Genomic DNA, 14,325 nt, shown 5'->3' on the forward strand with positions numbered 1-14,325 from the left:
AAAAACAATTTAGTTCGAAAAACTGGCAAAATCAGGGGAGAAGCAGGGGGAAGATTTTCTATAAAATCGCACGGAAACTGAAATAAGAAAAATGATGAAAAAATGTTGAAATAAGAAAATGAAAAATTTGGATGAAAATTCTAAGAAAATAAGGCGATGGCAAACCTGTCGACAAAGTTTGTATGAAAAAATGAGAGAACGGGATAGTCTCGTTCGGGAATAGGAAAAAGCAGCTCGAGGAGGATCAAGTGTAAGATGTCCTTGTCGAGGGTTAGGCGAGGGGATGAAGTCGAAGGGGCGCGGTGGGGGTTGTATCGGTGCGCCGGGCGTAGCGGTGCGCCATCTCGGGTCTGGTTGACGAAGCGGCGTCAAAACGAAAACGTACACCCCCGTAAGTGGAGGCGAGAACCGTCAACGGAAACGTCAGTTCCGCCCGCCTCGGTATTTCCCAAATAGTTGTGAGAAAAAGGAGTGAATTTTCGGGGTGAATAGTTGTCCGTAGAAGGGAGAGGCTAGGGAGGTTTTAATCGGAGCTTCGGGGTGTGTGTCTGTGCGCGTCGAGTCCTCGTCGGGGGTTAAATTGGTGCGGATCGCTCCGTCGAGTGGAGAGGAGCGACGAAAACTCGGCCTGTTTCTCTGTGCTTTTCGTTTTGTACAGTATTTCCACTGTGCGATAACAGGGGCCGCGAAAAGTAGCCGAAAATCAGTGAAAATCGGACGAATTCGTCGGACGAAAAGGGCTGGGAGTATCGGGACGGTAAAAACGGGCGGGCGCGGGCGGTTAGTGGAGTGCGGGACGCGAGAGACCAAGGAAAAGTGAAAAGACTGGCTGAAAAGATATTTAACGAGGATTTAAAAAGTTTACAGTGCGCCGAAATAATTCGGAGCTTTCCGAACTCAAAAAACGGCCGTTTATTGATCGATTTTTCCTGTCGGAAGCTTCCCTTAAGACTCGAGCTCTCCCGAACGCGATTCAGCCACGATCCCTTTTACAGAGGCTGCTCCTACTCACTGGGAGGAAAGTGGAAAGCGATCGATTGACAAACAAAACAATCTTCGTTTCGTCGCGAACAGCCCGAACTTTCCACGTGCCTCCCTCTCGCTCCTCATCTCAAATCCACTCCAGTCAGAACATACGAATACGGGATTCCCTGTCGAACGAGCAGGAGTACGAGGAGTGCGAGGAGGGTTGTTGCCAGCGCCGTGTGACGATAGACAAGCCCCACTGACCTATTGACTCTCTAGCCTGGTCCCGTCGTTTCGCCACCCTGCCGCGGTACGGCGCGTACGTTCAGCTCTAAGGTCGAGTACCCAACCGCGGAGGCTCGAGGCGCCTCACTCGTCGTTTCAGCCAACCCGATCCCACCGAACCGCGAGGGGGGAGCCCGACTCTTTTATTATCCCTCGAAAGTAACATGGCGAATTTTCGTTTTTGAATGAAAAAACAAAACTCGAAAATTTTTCACCGAGCATCAACATTCGTCACGGACTTCGGTTCCGCAACAAAAATATCAAAAATCGAGGAAAAAAGTTGTCCGAAATATCGAATCGTCCGAAATTACGGATCCGAATTATATACGAAAATCGGCTCGGCGATAAATTCGGTTCTGCAAGCCAAAAACCCCCTCGAAAGAGTCTCAATCTCGTTGAGTCCTCCCACGGCTGGCCTCTGTCAACGTTCAACCAACACGTGCAACAACGAGCGACAAAAAAGGGCTCGGGAAGCGTGCGATAATCGAATTCGGAGCCGTAAAACTATGAGCAATCCTCAGAAGGGATCTGGAGTCGTGAAAATGATTGGGGGAAAAGATTCGGTGGGGGGATGCGCGAGTCCACGAGACGCCGAAACGAAAATCGACGTTAATTAACGACGCGTTAACCGAGCCGTGATCGCCGTAATCTAGTCGAATTGTCGTTATCGCTTTAGTCAAATTTGTTGTAAAATAAATCAATTTTTTCGGCTCGTCGGGGCTCGATTAATTGGCCATCTCGAATCCGCTGTTCCGTTGCTCCGTGCCAATCGATCTCGAGCCTCGCACACGATTCCAGTCCCTCTATAAATGCTCGACTCGGACAAGCCGAGATATCGCTCGGATAAGCAGCCCCAGCAGCGCCAGGAGATGCCGGCGATTACCACGCTCACTGCAGCTGTGTGATATCATCGCGCAGCGAGCTTCGTGATCACAAACCGCCCGCCGTGCTGCTCCGAGGAGCACGAAACTCGAGGGGTGGGGGTGTATTAAGGGGGGCCAACGAAAATAAACGAAATATGGCAGAGAGCGCGGCGAGTCCGGTTGCGGTGGTCGCTGCCAACAGCCCCCAGCAACAACAGTCCTCGCAACAACAATCACCGGCTCAGCAACAGCAGAGCCAAACGTCAACTAGCACTCAGAATCAACAGCCCCCGGACATCACTAGCTCGCAACTCGCTTCTCCTCCGATCACTGGCACAGGTACGATGCCTTAAATCCTTGAGACTGGCAAACTTTACAGGCTTTTGACAGTTTACAGCGAATCCGCCAACTCCTGAGAGTCGTTGGAGAAATTTCACATTTTGCGTGCCCCTTTAGACACTTTAAGGTACTTTTTTGAGTGCTCTAGTCGAGGGGTCGTCAGTCGAGGCTTTCGCACAGTATTTTCTCACTTGCTGGCAGTCGCCGAGTACTTTGGGAAGGTTACCAACAATTTATCGTATTTACAGACGTTCGGTTCCTTTTTTAAGGTACTTCCCTCGAGAAATTTTCATTCGGGGGCTTCGCAAACTATTTTATCAGCTCCTGGCTTTCGCCATGGGCTTTTGAGCGTTCGCCCAGCCTTTCTTTCCAATTCTACGCCGTCGAGGACTTTTGCCGATGACTTTTAAGGCCTTTCTCGACGCATCCGATAAATTTTCTCATTCCACGTCTCGCTCGTTTTCAATAATCCATCCTGAAGCAGCGATTGGTGTGCCTTCGCGCGATGAAAAAGTGTGCGGGCTCGCATGAATAAAAAGCCGATTGTACGAGGAGAGCCGCAGAAAAAGGGGATTACGGTGCGGCTCCCCGCCGCCGCCTCGCACTGTAGCGGATCTCTCGGTCAAGTAACGGGTTCCCGGCTGTGCCAGAGTACCGCTATGAACACGAACGAGCTACGAAGAGCGAGCATCGCAGTACTCCGAGGCGCGCGGTTACCGACACCGTTATCCCGATCCCGGCGTAACCCCCCCACGCCCCCCGGGCCCCTCCGACACTCCGACGTCGTTGATGCGCGCCCAACAGTTAAATAATAAGGGCGACGAGCGGGGAACGCGCCGATCCAATGTTGCGTTGTCTTCGCACCCACACGAATCCCCGATGCTTCACAACTTCCCACGTGGCAGCGAGCCTCCGCTCTGGAGAAACTCCTGCGAGGGTTCAATTCACAGACTTTCGAGTAGACACAAAAATATCAAAATTTCGAGTTTTTTCTTTACCGGAAATCATCAAACTCTCGGTGAAGGCGCGCAAAGAAATTTTCTTTACAGAAATTTTTGCTCTTTTCGGACGATTTTAGAAGGCTTTTAAATCGGAAGGGAAAAACAGCTTCAAGTAAAATTGAGATTTCATCGATTTCACATCAGAGCAGAGAAACGCGGGGTGAGGAGAAGTTTTGTTGGGCTCAGGGCCTCGGGAAATACGCCGGAAGGGAATTATTTCGTTCGACAAACTGTTCAGTTACACGATTTATTTATTTTTTTAAATATTTTTTTCATTTTCATTTTTTTCATTACTTTGACTTTAATTATTTTATTCGATCATTATATTGCGTGATTGCGGAAAGCCCCGAAGACTTCGGAGCGCAACTTTTTGGTGTCCGGTCCAAGAAAAGCCGAAGTGAGCTAAAAAGATTTGTGGCGCTGCATCAGACTTTCGAAAAAAATGAAAAAATGATCGAAACACAATTTATTGGTGAGAAATTGGGGAAAAAAATTCTCCGGATCCCAGTTTTTTCTCAAGTCCTTCAAAAACAGAATAAAAAACACGAAAAAACATTATTGCATTTGGAGTATTTTTGAGGTGCTCCAAAACACCCTTTTGGGCCACTTTCCGAGTGCTTTCTTTGCAATCTGACAATTCGTCGATTCCTTCCACCATCGCAGAGCCTCGAGAAACTACGAATAAAGAATAAGCTCGCGAAGATGAGAACGTAATAGCGTCGTAATAACGAGTTCTCGTGATAACGCGCGGGCTAGGGGAGGGGACGAGAGGGCGATACGCCGTTTTAATTAGCCCCGAAACGGTGTATGACGGGGATTAAGAGTCTCTCCGTTACGGTGCACTTACGGTTAGTCGTCGCCGAGAATTAAATCCATTTGGGATCTCCCCGTTTCCTTTGTGAATCGACAATATTTTTCAAGGATTAATCTCTTGAGACGAATCAAACGTTTTTCCACACAAAGGCGAGTCATGAAAATAAACATTATTCGAAATAATTAACTAGCAAGACACTTCAATTATTAAATTTTTTATTAAAATGTTTTAATCAATTTTACAAATTCAATAAGAATAACGACGATGATGAATAAAAATTCAGAATTTAAATAATTGAAAATAAAACTCAATCAATACGAAATGAAATGGAACATTTTTAAGGTAGCTCACGCACGTTATTATTATAAAATATATTAATTTATTGATTATTCAGATAAACGTGCTTAAATATGAAGAAAAATACTCAGGGTTGTTGGTGCTGTGCTTAAAAAATCGTTTATTTTTCCATTTAACGAATAAACGCTTGTTACGAAGTTTATGAAAATCGTACACAATAACATTTGCTTATTTCGTCATTTCGTTGCTTCTTGGCTTGGCCCAGCCTCCCGTCTTTTTATTAACACTTTTATCTTGATCCGTTTCCCTTTGCGCTCTCTGGAGCGATTTTAAAGATGAAAAAGTGCAGAATTTTAACTAGGGACGAATGAAATATTGGGTTGAGTCAGTGGTGGATCCCCGTTCAACGAATGGCTTGTAATTACGTCGGCCAAAAGATAACTCGAAAAAATGTATTTACAATTTTGCACGAATAACTCTGACATTAATTCAGAGTAATAATATCTTTAATTGGGAAGTAAAAATCGAGCGAATTTCAACCCCCTGAAATACGATCCTTCGGGCATGATCTACCTTAAAAAAAAAGATTTGTATAAATTCCTCAGTATCTTCGATCGCGTGAAACTTGCTTGTTTTATTGTCTTTTATTTTTTTTCACGAGGGTGAGCATCGTCGAGCCGTGCGATGTCTCTCGTTATTTAAGAAGCTTAAAGCGGAAAAAGCGTGCCTGCTGACAGGGAGAAGCCCCATCTCGAATGCACTCACGTGGTTCGCTGCGCTTGCCTTGTCTTCGTGGGAGGGAGACTAGCCTTAAAAAACATTTGTTAATTATATTTTCACCCGTTCCAAGGGCCGCGCGGCGGCTCCGGAGTACCGATTGGTCGCGGAGCCTGTCCTCGAGTCGTATTTCGAGCGATATTTCATAAAATTCCATTACTCGGAGATTTATTTAGTAGAAAAAAGTGGCTTTTCCTCGGGCTCGGGTCCGTAGCGTTATTCCGGGAGCCCTCGAATCCTGGAAGGGTTGAAGAGGCAGGTTAATTTTTCACAGGGCTGTGAGCGACGCAGGGATAATCTCACGCGAGGAAAAAAAACGTCGATTTTTCGCTCAGCTCGTGCCCCGAGTGCGGGTTCGAATCCTCGGAGGGCGTTGCGTTCAAGTTTTCCGTCTCAGTCGCTCCGGATGAGCGGCCGAGGGGCCGGCGGGGAGGGTACGCAGCGGGCTGGGAGGCAGTAGGCCAAGAGTTCGATGGCCCGCAGCCTTGCAAGGACGGCGTGGAGCGGGGGGGAGGGGGAGCAAAGAGCCGCGGTTCGCTCGCTTGCCAGCAGCTGGGAGTTCGAGGACGCCACGGGAGATGGCGCAGCGCGGGCTCCGGGCGGGAGCTTTCGGCGGGAAAACTGTTTTACCCACGGTTCATCCGGAGCTCCCTCGGCATGGCAGAACTCGCTAACGGAGCACGCTGGACTCGGAAATCCCGTCGATCTCTCCCCCTCGATCTATTAATTCTTCTCCGGTTTCTCTCGCCCTCTCGCATTTTCTCCTTCGTCACGCACTCTCCGAGCGAAGCAGCAACGATCACGTGACCTCCCCCGCCTATATATATACGCGTACGAAGCATTTCGTAACGAGACATCGACTCCTCAGCGCGAGAGTCTCCCTCACTCACCCTCCTCCTCCTCCACCGCGAAACTCTTCTTCGCTTCTCCGATTATTATCGTCGTATATAGAGATATTCAGGTTTATATATAACAGACCGAACGTTCAACCGAGCGAGCGAGCGAACGGTCAGGAGAAGGAGAGCGAAAGAGGAATCGGGAGGGAGAGAGTGCAGAAGAGAAATAATATTAATAGAACGGGAGGAAGAACGGTGTCGTGTGTACTTTTGCCGCCCGGTATAGCCACGACTCCGCCGCCCCCCCCCCCCCCCCCCCGCCTGCCCCAGCTCGCCCCGCAGCAGGGATTCTCAACCGTGGGAATATGGGAGCTGTCGATGAGTGTTGAATTCTCATTGTTATTAAAATCGACGATTTTTTGCGATCGTTTTTGATATTGTTTTGGTTAAATTGAAGAAATTTTATTGTCCGAGCGGGCGATTTGAAGGCTTGAACGAATCGAGATCGAGTTTGTGTACACGAGGTGTCAGCGACCGCGGAATTATCACTGGGCTGTACTCGAGGCCTCGAGACTCGTCGGAGCGAAACGACACACCGGGTATGCACAGCGTTATGTATTGTACGGTTGCGAGAGAACAGAGACTTCCCATTACGACACGCTTACACTGCCGACAACAATCGCATTCGCGATTGCGTTATGGTTGTTGTTGGTGTTGTTTTTTACCGGTTTATCTCCACCGAAACTGGGAGCGTGCAGCGAAAAATGGACGAGCGAGTAGCGAGTAGTGAGTGACGAGTGGACGAGTAACGGGTAAACGAGTAGCGAATAACGAATAAACGAGTAGCGAGTAAATGAGTAGCGAGTAAACGAGTAGCGAGTAAACGAGTAGCGAGTAAACGAGTAGCGAATAGCGAATAAACGAGTAGCGAGTAAGCGAGTAGCGAGTAATCGAGTAGCGAGTAGCGAGTAAGCGAGTAGCGAGTAAGCGAGTAGCGAGTAGCGAGTAAGCGAGTAGCGAGTAAGCGAGTAGCGAGTAAGCGAGTAGCGAGTAAGCGAGTAGCGAGTAAGCGAGTAAGCGAGTAGCGAGTAAGCGAGTAGCGAGTAAGCGAGTAGCGAGTAAGCGAGTAGCGAGTAAGCGAGTGAGCGAGTAGCGAGTTGAGAGTAGCGAGTGAACGAGTAGCGTGTTGCGAGTAGCGAGTGAGTTGGGCGTAGCGAGTAGCGAGTAGCGAATGATCGAATCTCTTTCGCTAAAGAATGATCCCTGAAGAGTTTCCACCAACACGTTGGACCCTGGTGACAGGACCTGGCATGGCCCCCGTCCCGAGTTTCCGTTCCCCCATAAAACCGAGTAAAGCACAATAGAAAACAAGTTTACATTTCAAAGAAGCGAATCATGAATGGCAGCGAGTTGCTAACACGCAACGATCCACGCCACCGAGAACATATCGCAACGTCCACTCCGGCAATCGCGTTTTCGCGATCTCCCGATACAAGAATTCGGGTCATTCATCATTTTTCCTTCCGCCGTAGCAGTCACGGTGCCCCGATCTTCCTCGCGATGCACCAACCGAATCTCACACAATCATCTTATTTTTTTTCTTTTCCTCCAAACTTATTGTCTCTGAAAGAAAAAAAGAAGAAAAAAAAAAAAACAAAACAAAACAAAACAACCGAAAAAAGAGGAAAAATGAAGAAACACATTGCACAGTTTGCAAAAGGAGCAACAGGCCCCGAGCTCAAGAAAAAGGAGGATCATCGAGCTCGACGAGAGGAAAAGGAAAAAACAAGAGAGCGAGAAAGACCTCAGCTCCGCTGCAGAGAGTATCCACGCCGGCGATCCAAGGAGGGAGATGGAACGATACGCCGCGAGAATGTAGGTCAGGATGGAAAGTGTTCTCCGTCGTCGGGTTATATATACGTATTTGGAAGTTAAGGACGTCGATTTGTGCTCTTATCACGTTCATCTTTTTTCCTCTCCTCCCTCCCTGCCCTCCCATCCCCCCCCCCCCCCCCCGCACCATTGTTTTCCACTGCGGCTTCTCCGTCACATTTTTTTTTCACTCCCGGCCAAAGGTGCTTAAAAAAACGTCGTTTTTGCTCTCCTCTTTCATCAGTTTTTGTTCGCCTCCGTCTCTGTCTCGCGCGTCTTTATTTTCCATGTTTGGGAGCGAGTTGCGCGGCTCAGCGAGCAGAGAATACGACGTTGTAAAAGGCCCGCGCTTTCTACCGAGCAACAAACGCTCGGTAAATTCTGTCGCAATCGGAAGGTCCAGCAGCCTCGCGCACCGCGGAGAGGCCGCAACGAGAGAACGGCCGAGAGCGATCCTTACTTGGAGGCGAGACCGCGAGATCGCCGTGTCGTGACAAGGGGTCGCACGACGCCGGATTTTTGCGCAATTAGCTTGGTACTGAGATAAGAAAAAGTGGCAGGAGGCTTTTAAGGTTTCGAAATTTTTCGGGGCTTTTTACTCCCCGAGGAAATCGGACTGGACTCGCTCGAGTTTCTTAGGAGAACGAGAACACTCGGGACCCACGAGACTACTCGCTTGGCGAACTTGTTCTGACAAAAGACGAAAAAATACTACGCTTTTTTAACGCCCTGCTTTCACGAGCGGTTAAACTCTCCGAGGGAAGCACACGCTTCCGGTTAGTTTCGTGTGTATCCTGTGAACTGAGAAGACGCTTCTTTGGAGCAATTGAACGGCCCGAGGGCGGATACGCGGGATGCGAAGAGCTCCGTATTCCGGGCTGTTACAAAATGAAACTCTTTGTGCCGATAAACAGGCTGAGAGTTTCCTCCGGGGGAGGCGGCACCATCGTCCTCGAACGCTTTTATCCAGACTCGGGCGTCGCTCGGTCCAGGAAGCGATCGGAGAGGCTCGGGAAGCTTCCTGCCTCCGGAATCCGCTCGATCGCCGTCCCGGAGACGGAAAATCGGAGGTGAAAACGCTCGGGAAAATTCGGAGCGATTTTGGAGCCGCGGAAGCCTCTCCAAACGACAGCAAAAGCAAACCTGTTTCGACACATCGCTCCCCGTACGCCGCACGAAAATCCCGTTGTAAACGGTTAACGAACGCGTGAATGGAGGCATAAAAACTCACTCCGTACGGCCGCGGGAGAGAAAAGAGAGCCAGCGGGGACAGAGAAAGAGGAAAGAGCCCGAGACGCGTGACGAGAGGCCGACGAGCAGCCCGCGCGATCCAGGAAAAACGGTAAAATCCTAGAGCAACGGGTTGCCGCATTTACTCGCGGTCAGAGTTGTCGGGGTCACTGCCGACCATTTAATTTACGACCGCCGGGCCCCGAGCGCTCGTAGCTGTCGCTTCAACGGAGGCAAAAAATCGAGCAGCCACGACAATTTACCACCGCGAAATTACCACTCGGAAAATCGGGAATCGGGGCAAGAAAATTCGGCGAAGATCCGCGCCGAAACTCGGAGGACGCGGAAGCCCCTTAAAATTCGGCGGATTCGAAAAACCACAAGTGGACCAACCTCGGGGGGAAAATGCCTGCGGGAATCGCGGCAAAAGTAATGGTAAAACCGGCGCCGAAGCGAGGAACCAGTCGCCGAACGGTCCGAATTTCTAACCCCAAGAAAATCGCATCCAAACTCCCGGCCGATTTGCAGCAAAGTTTACAGGCGAATCGCAATCGAACGTCGCAGAATCGAGAATTTTATCGGTACATTGACCCGCGGCGAGGCTCCGGAGCCCGAGTGCTGCCGCGTCAGCGGACTCCGATGACGTTTTATCGGCGAAGAAAAAAACGAGCGTCAATTCGGACGAACGAATAGAAAATGAACGCAGCGAAAATATCGATCCTTGGAATCAACCAAATCAGCAACGACGAAATCTCGAAGCCGAAAAAAACTGAAAACAAAAGCCACGAGCGAATCCCCCAGCCCGCGTGGCTCCGGATCCGGCGGCATCGACGACGCGCTTTTTCGACTACGCTCGCACGACAAACCGAGGGGAAAAACGGATCCAACAGAAATAGAGAAAGAGAGAGCGAGGAGGCGCGTGCCTTTATCGATTCGCCTCGTGCATGTGCCAGGTTGAACGACCCCCCATCAGACGTCAAGAGAGACAGACCCGCCCGGCGCTCCCCGCGTCTTGGGAAAACTCGTATTTTCCCCCGAACTATGAAACAGAACTAGACGAACATAAACGCTCGGAAGATTCGTCGGCCGCTCGTTCAGCCCCAGAGACCGTGCGACGTTACATTTTATCAATGTTTTTTAAAAAAACATTCAAAAAACAACCAACGCCATTCGCAAGAATTTCGGTTAATTCATCCTCAAAGTTTTTCCACTAAAAAAACCATTTCGTGGAGACTCTGTCTCCGATAATTCCTTTCAAAATATCACGGGAGAAACGAATCGAGACAATTTATCGATTTGAAATATTCACGTGGGTTATGACACTCGATGATCGTCATTCCTGATTTTCCTTTCAGTTGTAACACTCACAAGCTGGCCAGTCTCTTGCAAGGTTGATTTTTTCGTGAAAGGCCAAGGGAGCGAGAAAAATTTCGAAACAACGCACTGTTCATTTCCTCATAGAAATTATTACCGCTGCGAATCGATTAGTTCAAAAATATTGTACAGCAAAATTCATCGTAGTCAAAAAATATTGATATTCGGTAACAAAGAAACCGGCTCGACTGACAATTAGTGAGGGCACGGTACGACATGGCCAAATGCTCGTATCGAGCAGTCGAGAAACAACGAAAGTTGAATCAGCGACGTGAGATGCGGTCCAATTTTTAATTCGTTTTATAGAATAAACTTTAACTATGATGAATAATAATGAAAATTAAAAAATAATAATTCATTTTTTAGTTCAAGAAACAAAAAATGTTGATTCACCTAAATCCAAGACGCCAAAATTTACTGTCGACTCAATAAATTTATTTGATGGAATAAAGAAAAATTGCGCAACTAAAGAATTTTTTGGATGGCAAAATTATTATTTCCACGTCCCCCTACGAAGCGTTGGCTCATTCAACTAAATTCTCACTAATTCAAAGGGATTTGGACTCTAATAAAGAGGTGGAATGTTTCGAGAGTTTGTGAGGTGAAACAAGACGAAACTGCTCGGATCCTCTTTTTTAAGGCAGCTCATGGCACGAAACGATTTTCTTAACAAAGTCTTGAAATTTACTCATAGTTTAAATGAGTAGTCGATCGACACGCATATCAAATTTTAAGGGGTCCGTCTTATTGGTTATTCAGATAAACGTGCTTAAATATGAAGAAAAAACACAATATAGGGACGTTAAGGATTGAACGAAATTGGTAATGAGCACTCGCAACCTCACATTTGCTTATCTCAGCACTTTGTTTCTTCTTGGCTTGGCCTGTCCCGTCACAGTCTTCTGTCTTTTTATTAAAACTTTTTTCTTGGTCCACTTCCCCTTGAGTTTTTTTAACGTAAAAAACAACAGTATTTTAGGCAGGGACGAATGAAATTTGGGGTTCGTCAGCAATGAATTGCCGATTAATTAAGGGCTTGTAATTTCGTTAGCCAAAAGATAAGTTGAAAAAATGTATTTACAATTTTGAATGAATAATTATTTAATTTAGAGTGATAATAACTTTAATTAGGAAGTAAAAAAAATACGATTCTTAAGGCAGTCAGCCTTCGGTTTTTTCGATAAAAGCCGTTAAGGAGCCTGGATCGGGCATCAGTAATTTGGTAATTGCGCGCTCGGGGCTTCGAATCGTGGATGAGGAAGCGTCGACGATTGAAGCAGCGGCTAAGAAGAAAGAAACGTTAATTGCAGTAAACACGAAGGGGCAGGGAGGGAATTGATTGGAAAATGGACTGGATTGAGTGACTCATCGATGCCCCCCGGCGCGAGGGGCTTTTCCGGGGTGCGATAAGGAGCGCAGAAACCGAAGTTTCGCGCTCGATCGTTCTATTTTTCTATGAAACTTGGCAGCGTTAAATGCGAATTCTCGGGCGCGGTGATTCATCGATCCGGACTGTTTATAAACGCGTATCTCGAGTACGCGCTACGCGCGCGGTGGCGCGATGTTTCCGCAGTTTGGATCGTCGACCCCGAACTGTTGGGTGTACGGCGACGACACTCCCGAGAATGTAAGAAGAAAGATTGGCGTCGCGGTGCGCGGCGATATTGCGAGTAATGGCAACGACCCCCGCCGCTTGTGCGATCGAATTCCCACTTTATAAACTCCCGCTCGCGCCTTCCACGGCCCGAGATAGCGGGGTTTATTCAATTTTTTATTATTCACCGTTTGGACTATCGGTCGAACTATTCGTTGGCTGGAATAAATCGCGTTGGATTCGAGTATTTGTCTTGGAACCGGGCCCCCCTTCGGGGGCCCGGTTTCCACTTCCGGTCGAATCACTCGATCCACACACGAGCCGTGAACGGCCCGCTGACGAAGCAGCCGTTTCTACAAAAGCGTTAGAACCGAGCGCGCCTCTAACTGTTTCGTGGGTTAACGACCCCGGCGAGTTTCCAACGCAAACCCGAATGCGACAGTCCCGAAAAAAGTGTGCTCTCGGCCCGATTAAAAATTGAGCAAATTCGGCCCGCCGAGCTCGCGATCCGCTTTGTCCTTCACCAAAAATGATTCCCAACCGCGAAGGTTTTCGAGGCGCCCGCGAGATGAGAAGAAAAAAGGTGCGATTCCGCACGAGCTTGCGCCCGCGCGTTGATTGATTGGACCGAGAGACTGCTGACGAGAGCCAATTATCGCTCGAAAATGCTCTCGCCGGAGGAGAAACAATAAATTCATCGGGAATTGCAGTTTTGCCGACGATCCGGAGGAGCCCGGAGAATGGAGCGCGTCGCGATCGGCCCCGGGAACGTCGAGAGGCAACGCCGTTGACACGATTTTTCTGTGCTTGCGCGAGGCTGGTCAAACGGAAAGAAAGAAAGAGGCTAAGAGAAACATGGAAAATGGGAGAGGATCAACGACGAGCGGTTCAATGTTCCGAGAAAAACCGCAAGAACCTCGGAGACACGCGCCTGCCTGCCTGCCTTGAAATATTCGTCAAGAGACTCGCAACGGCGTGTCCGTTTTTTCGGCAGATTACAGTTATCTACGAGAGAATCGTGCGTTAGTATGGACGAGGACGTGCTCGCGAGCGCGGTCTCCCTGTCAATGACCCACCTTTCCCAACGTCTCACCGCTCGTTCTAACGACCCGCGATGACCAAAGACCCGGGGACAAACGACGCGGTAGCCTCATGCTGAGATAGAGAGAGAGATGGAGACGAAAAGAACGGAGACGATTCGTCTCGGTTGAGAAACTGATGTTAAAAAAAAAGCAACGTTTTCCAACGGACGATCGTCATCGCTCGTGACGAGACGAGTCAATGACTCAATATTTTAGTACCGTTTCACAGCGAATGTCGCTTGGCTCAGCATTTTTTACTGTTTTCCAGCAATTCCTAACGGATCAGCTTGTTCTGATTAGAAAAATACGGAAAGTATCCTAAAAGGGTTCCAAAGTGTCCCGAATAGTCCCAAAGCTCTCTCGAGCTTTTTATAACGCTCCAAAAAGAATTCCAAAAAGAATCCCAAAGTGTCCCAAACGGTCCCAGCGACCTCCGAAAAGTCGCGATTCGCTCCCAAGACTCGTAACTCATCGGGACAGTCGACACCCAAACCAAGTCCCAACTGGGACTGTGTCCCCCTGCCTCAGTCCCAAGTTCGGTCCAAGCCGGGTCCGAAAAGTGTCCCAAGGCCCTAGAGGGAGACCGGGGCCCAATTGGGGACTGACGACCTCACTTTTAGTCCCAATCGATAAAAAAAAAGTGCCATTCGGGACGAAACGTCGATCTCCCTTGTCCCGAATCTCACTCGATTGCCATAATTTTCCCCGAAAATTCCACCTCGACCACGCCTCAATGAAATTCCTCAAAAAACCAACAAAAACACAAAACCTTCGAGAAAAAACGAGCGACAGAATAAAACTGGTTACGGAAGCGAATCCCCGCCCGCGGGGGCAACGTTCTCGCACGTCTCCCACGCTTTTGATATTCCTCTCGATCGATCCGGAGATCGAACGCGCGCGCGTGTATATCGACGATTCACAAAAGACCCGGAGACCTAACGGTACGCTATCGGGTGACGGTCATTTTTACCGCTAGCAGCTCTTTATTGACGAGG

The 14,325-nt window shown here is 48.6% G+C and overlaps 1 protein-coding gene across 3 annotated transcripts in view; it reads left to right on the forward strand.

The window, feature by feature from the left end:
- Window positions 1-14,325, forward strand: part of Hr3 (Hormone receptor 3) — an 80,047-nt gene that overhangs the window by 19,296 nt on the left and 46,426 nt on the right. For 2 of the 3 annotated variants that reach the window (XM_043431645.1, XM_043431649.1), the window contains exon 1: window positions 382-2,453. The exons of the other annotated variant lie outside the window; for it this stretch is intronic. In XM_043431645.1, the coding sequence (XP_043287580.1) occupies window positions 2,270-2,453 (184 nt within the window). In that variant the 5' untranslated portion in view covers window positions 382-2,269. Of the gene's footprint in view, window positions 1-381; window positions 2,454-14,325 lie in introns of those variants that run through there. 3 annotated transcript variants of the gene reach the window in all.

This window comes from Venturia canescens, chromosome 11, assembly GCF_019457755.1.
Source record: "Venturia canescens isolate UGA chromosome 11, ASM1945775v1, whole genome shotgun sequence".
In the NCBI taxonomy this organism is placed as follows: Eukaryota; Metazoa; Arthropoda; class Insecta; order Hymenoptera; family Ichneumonidae; genus Venturia; species Venturia canescens.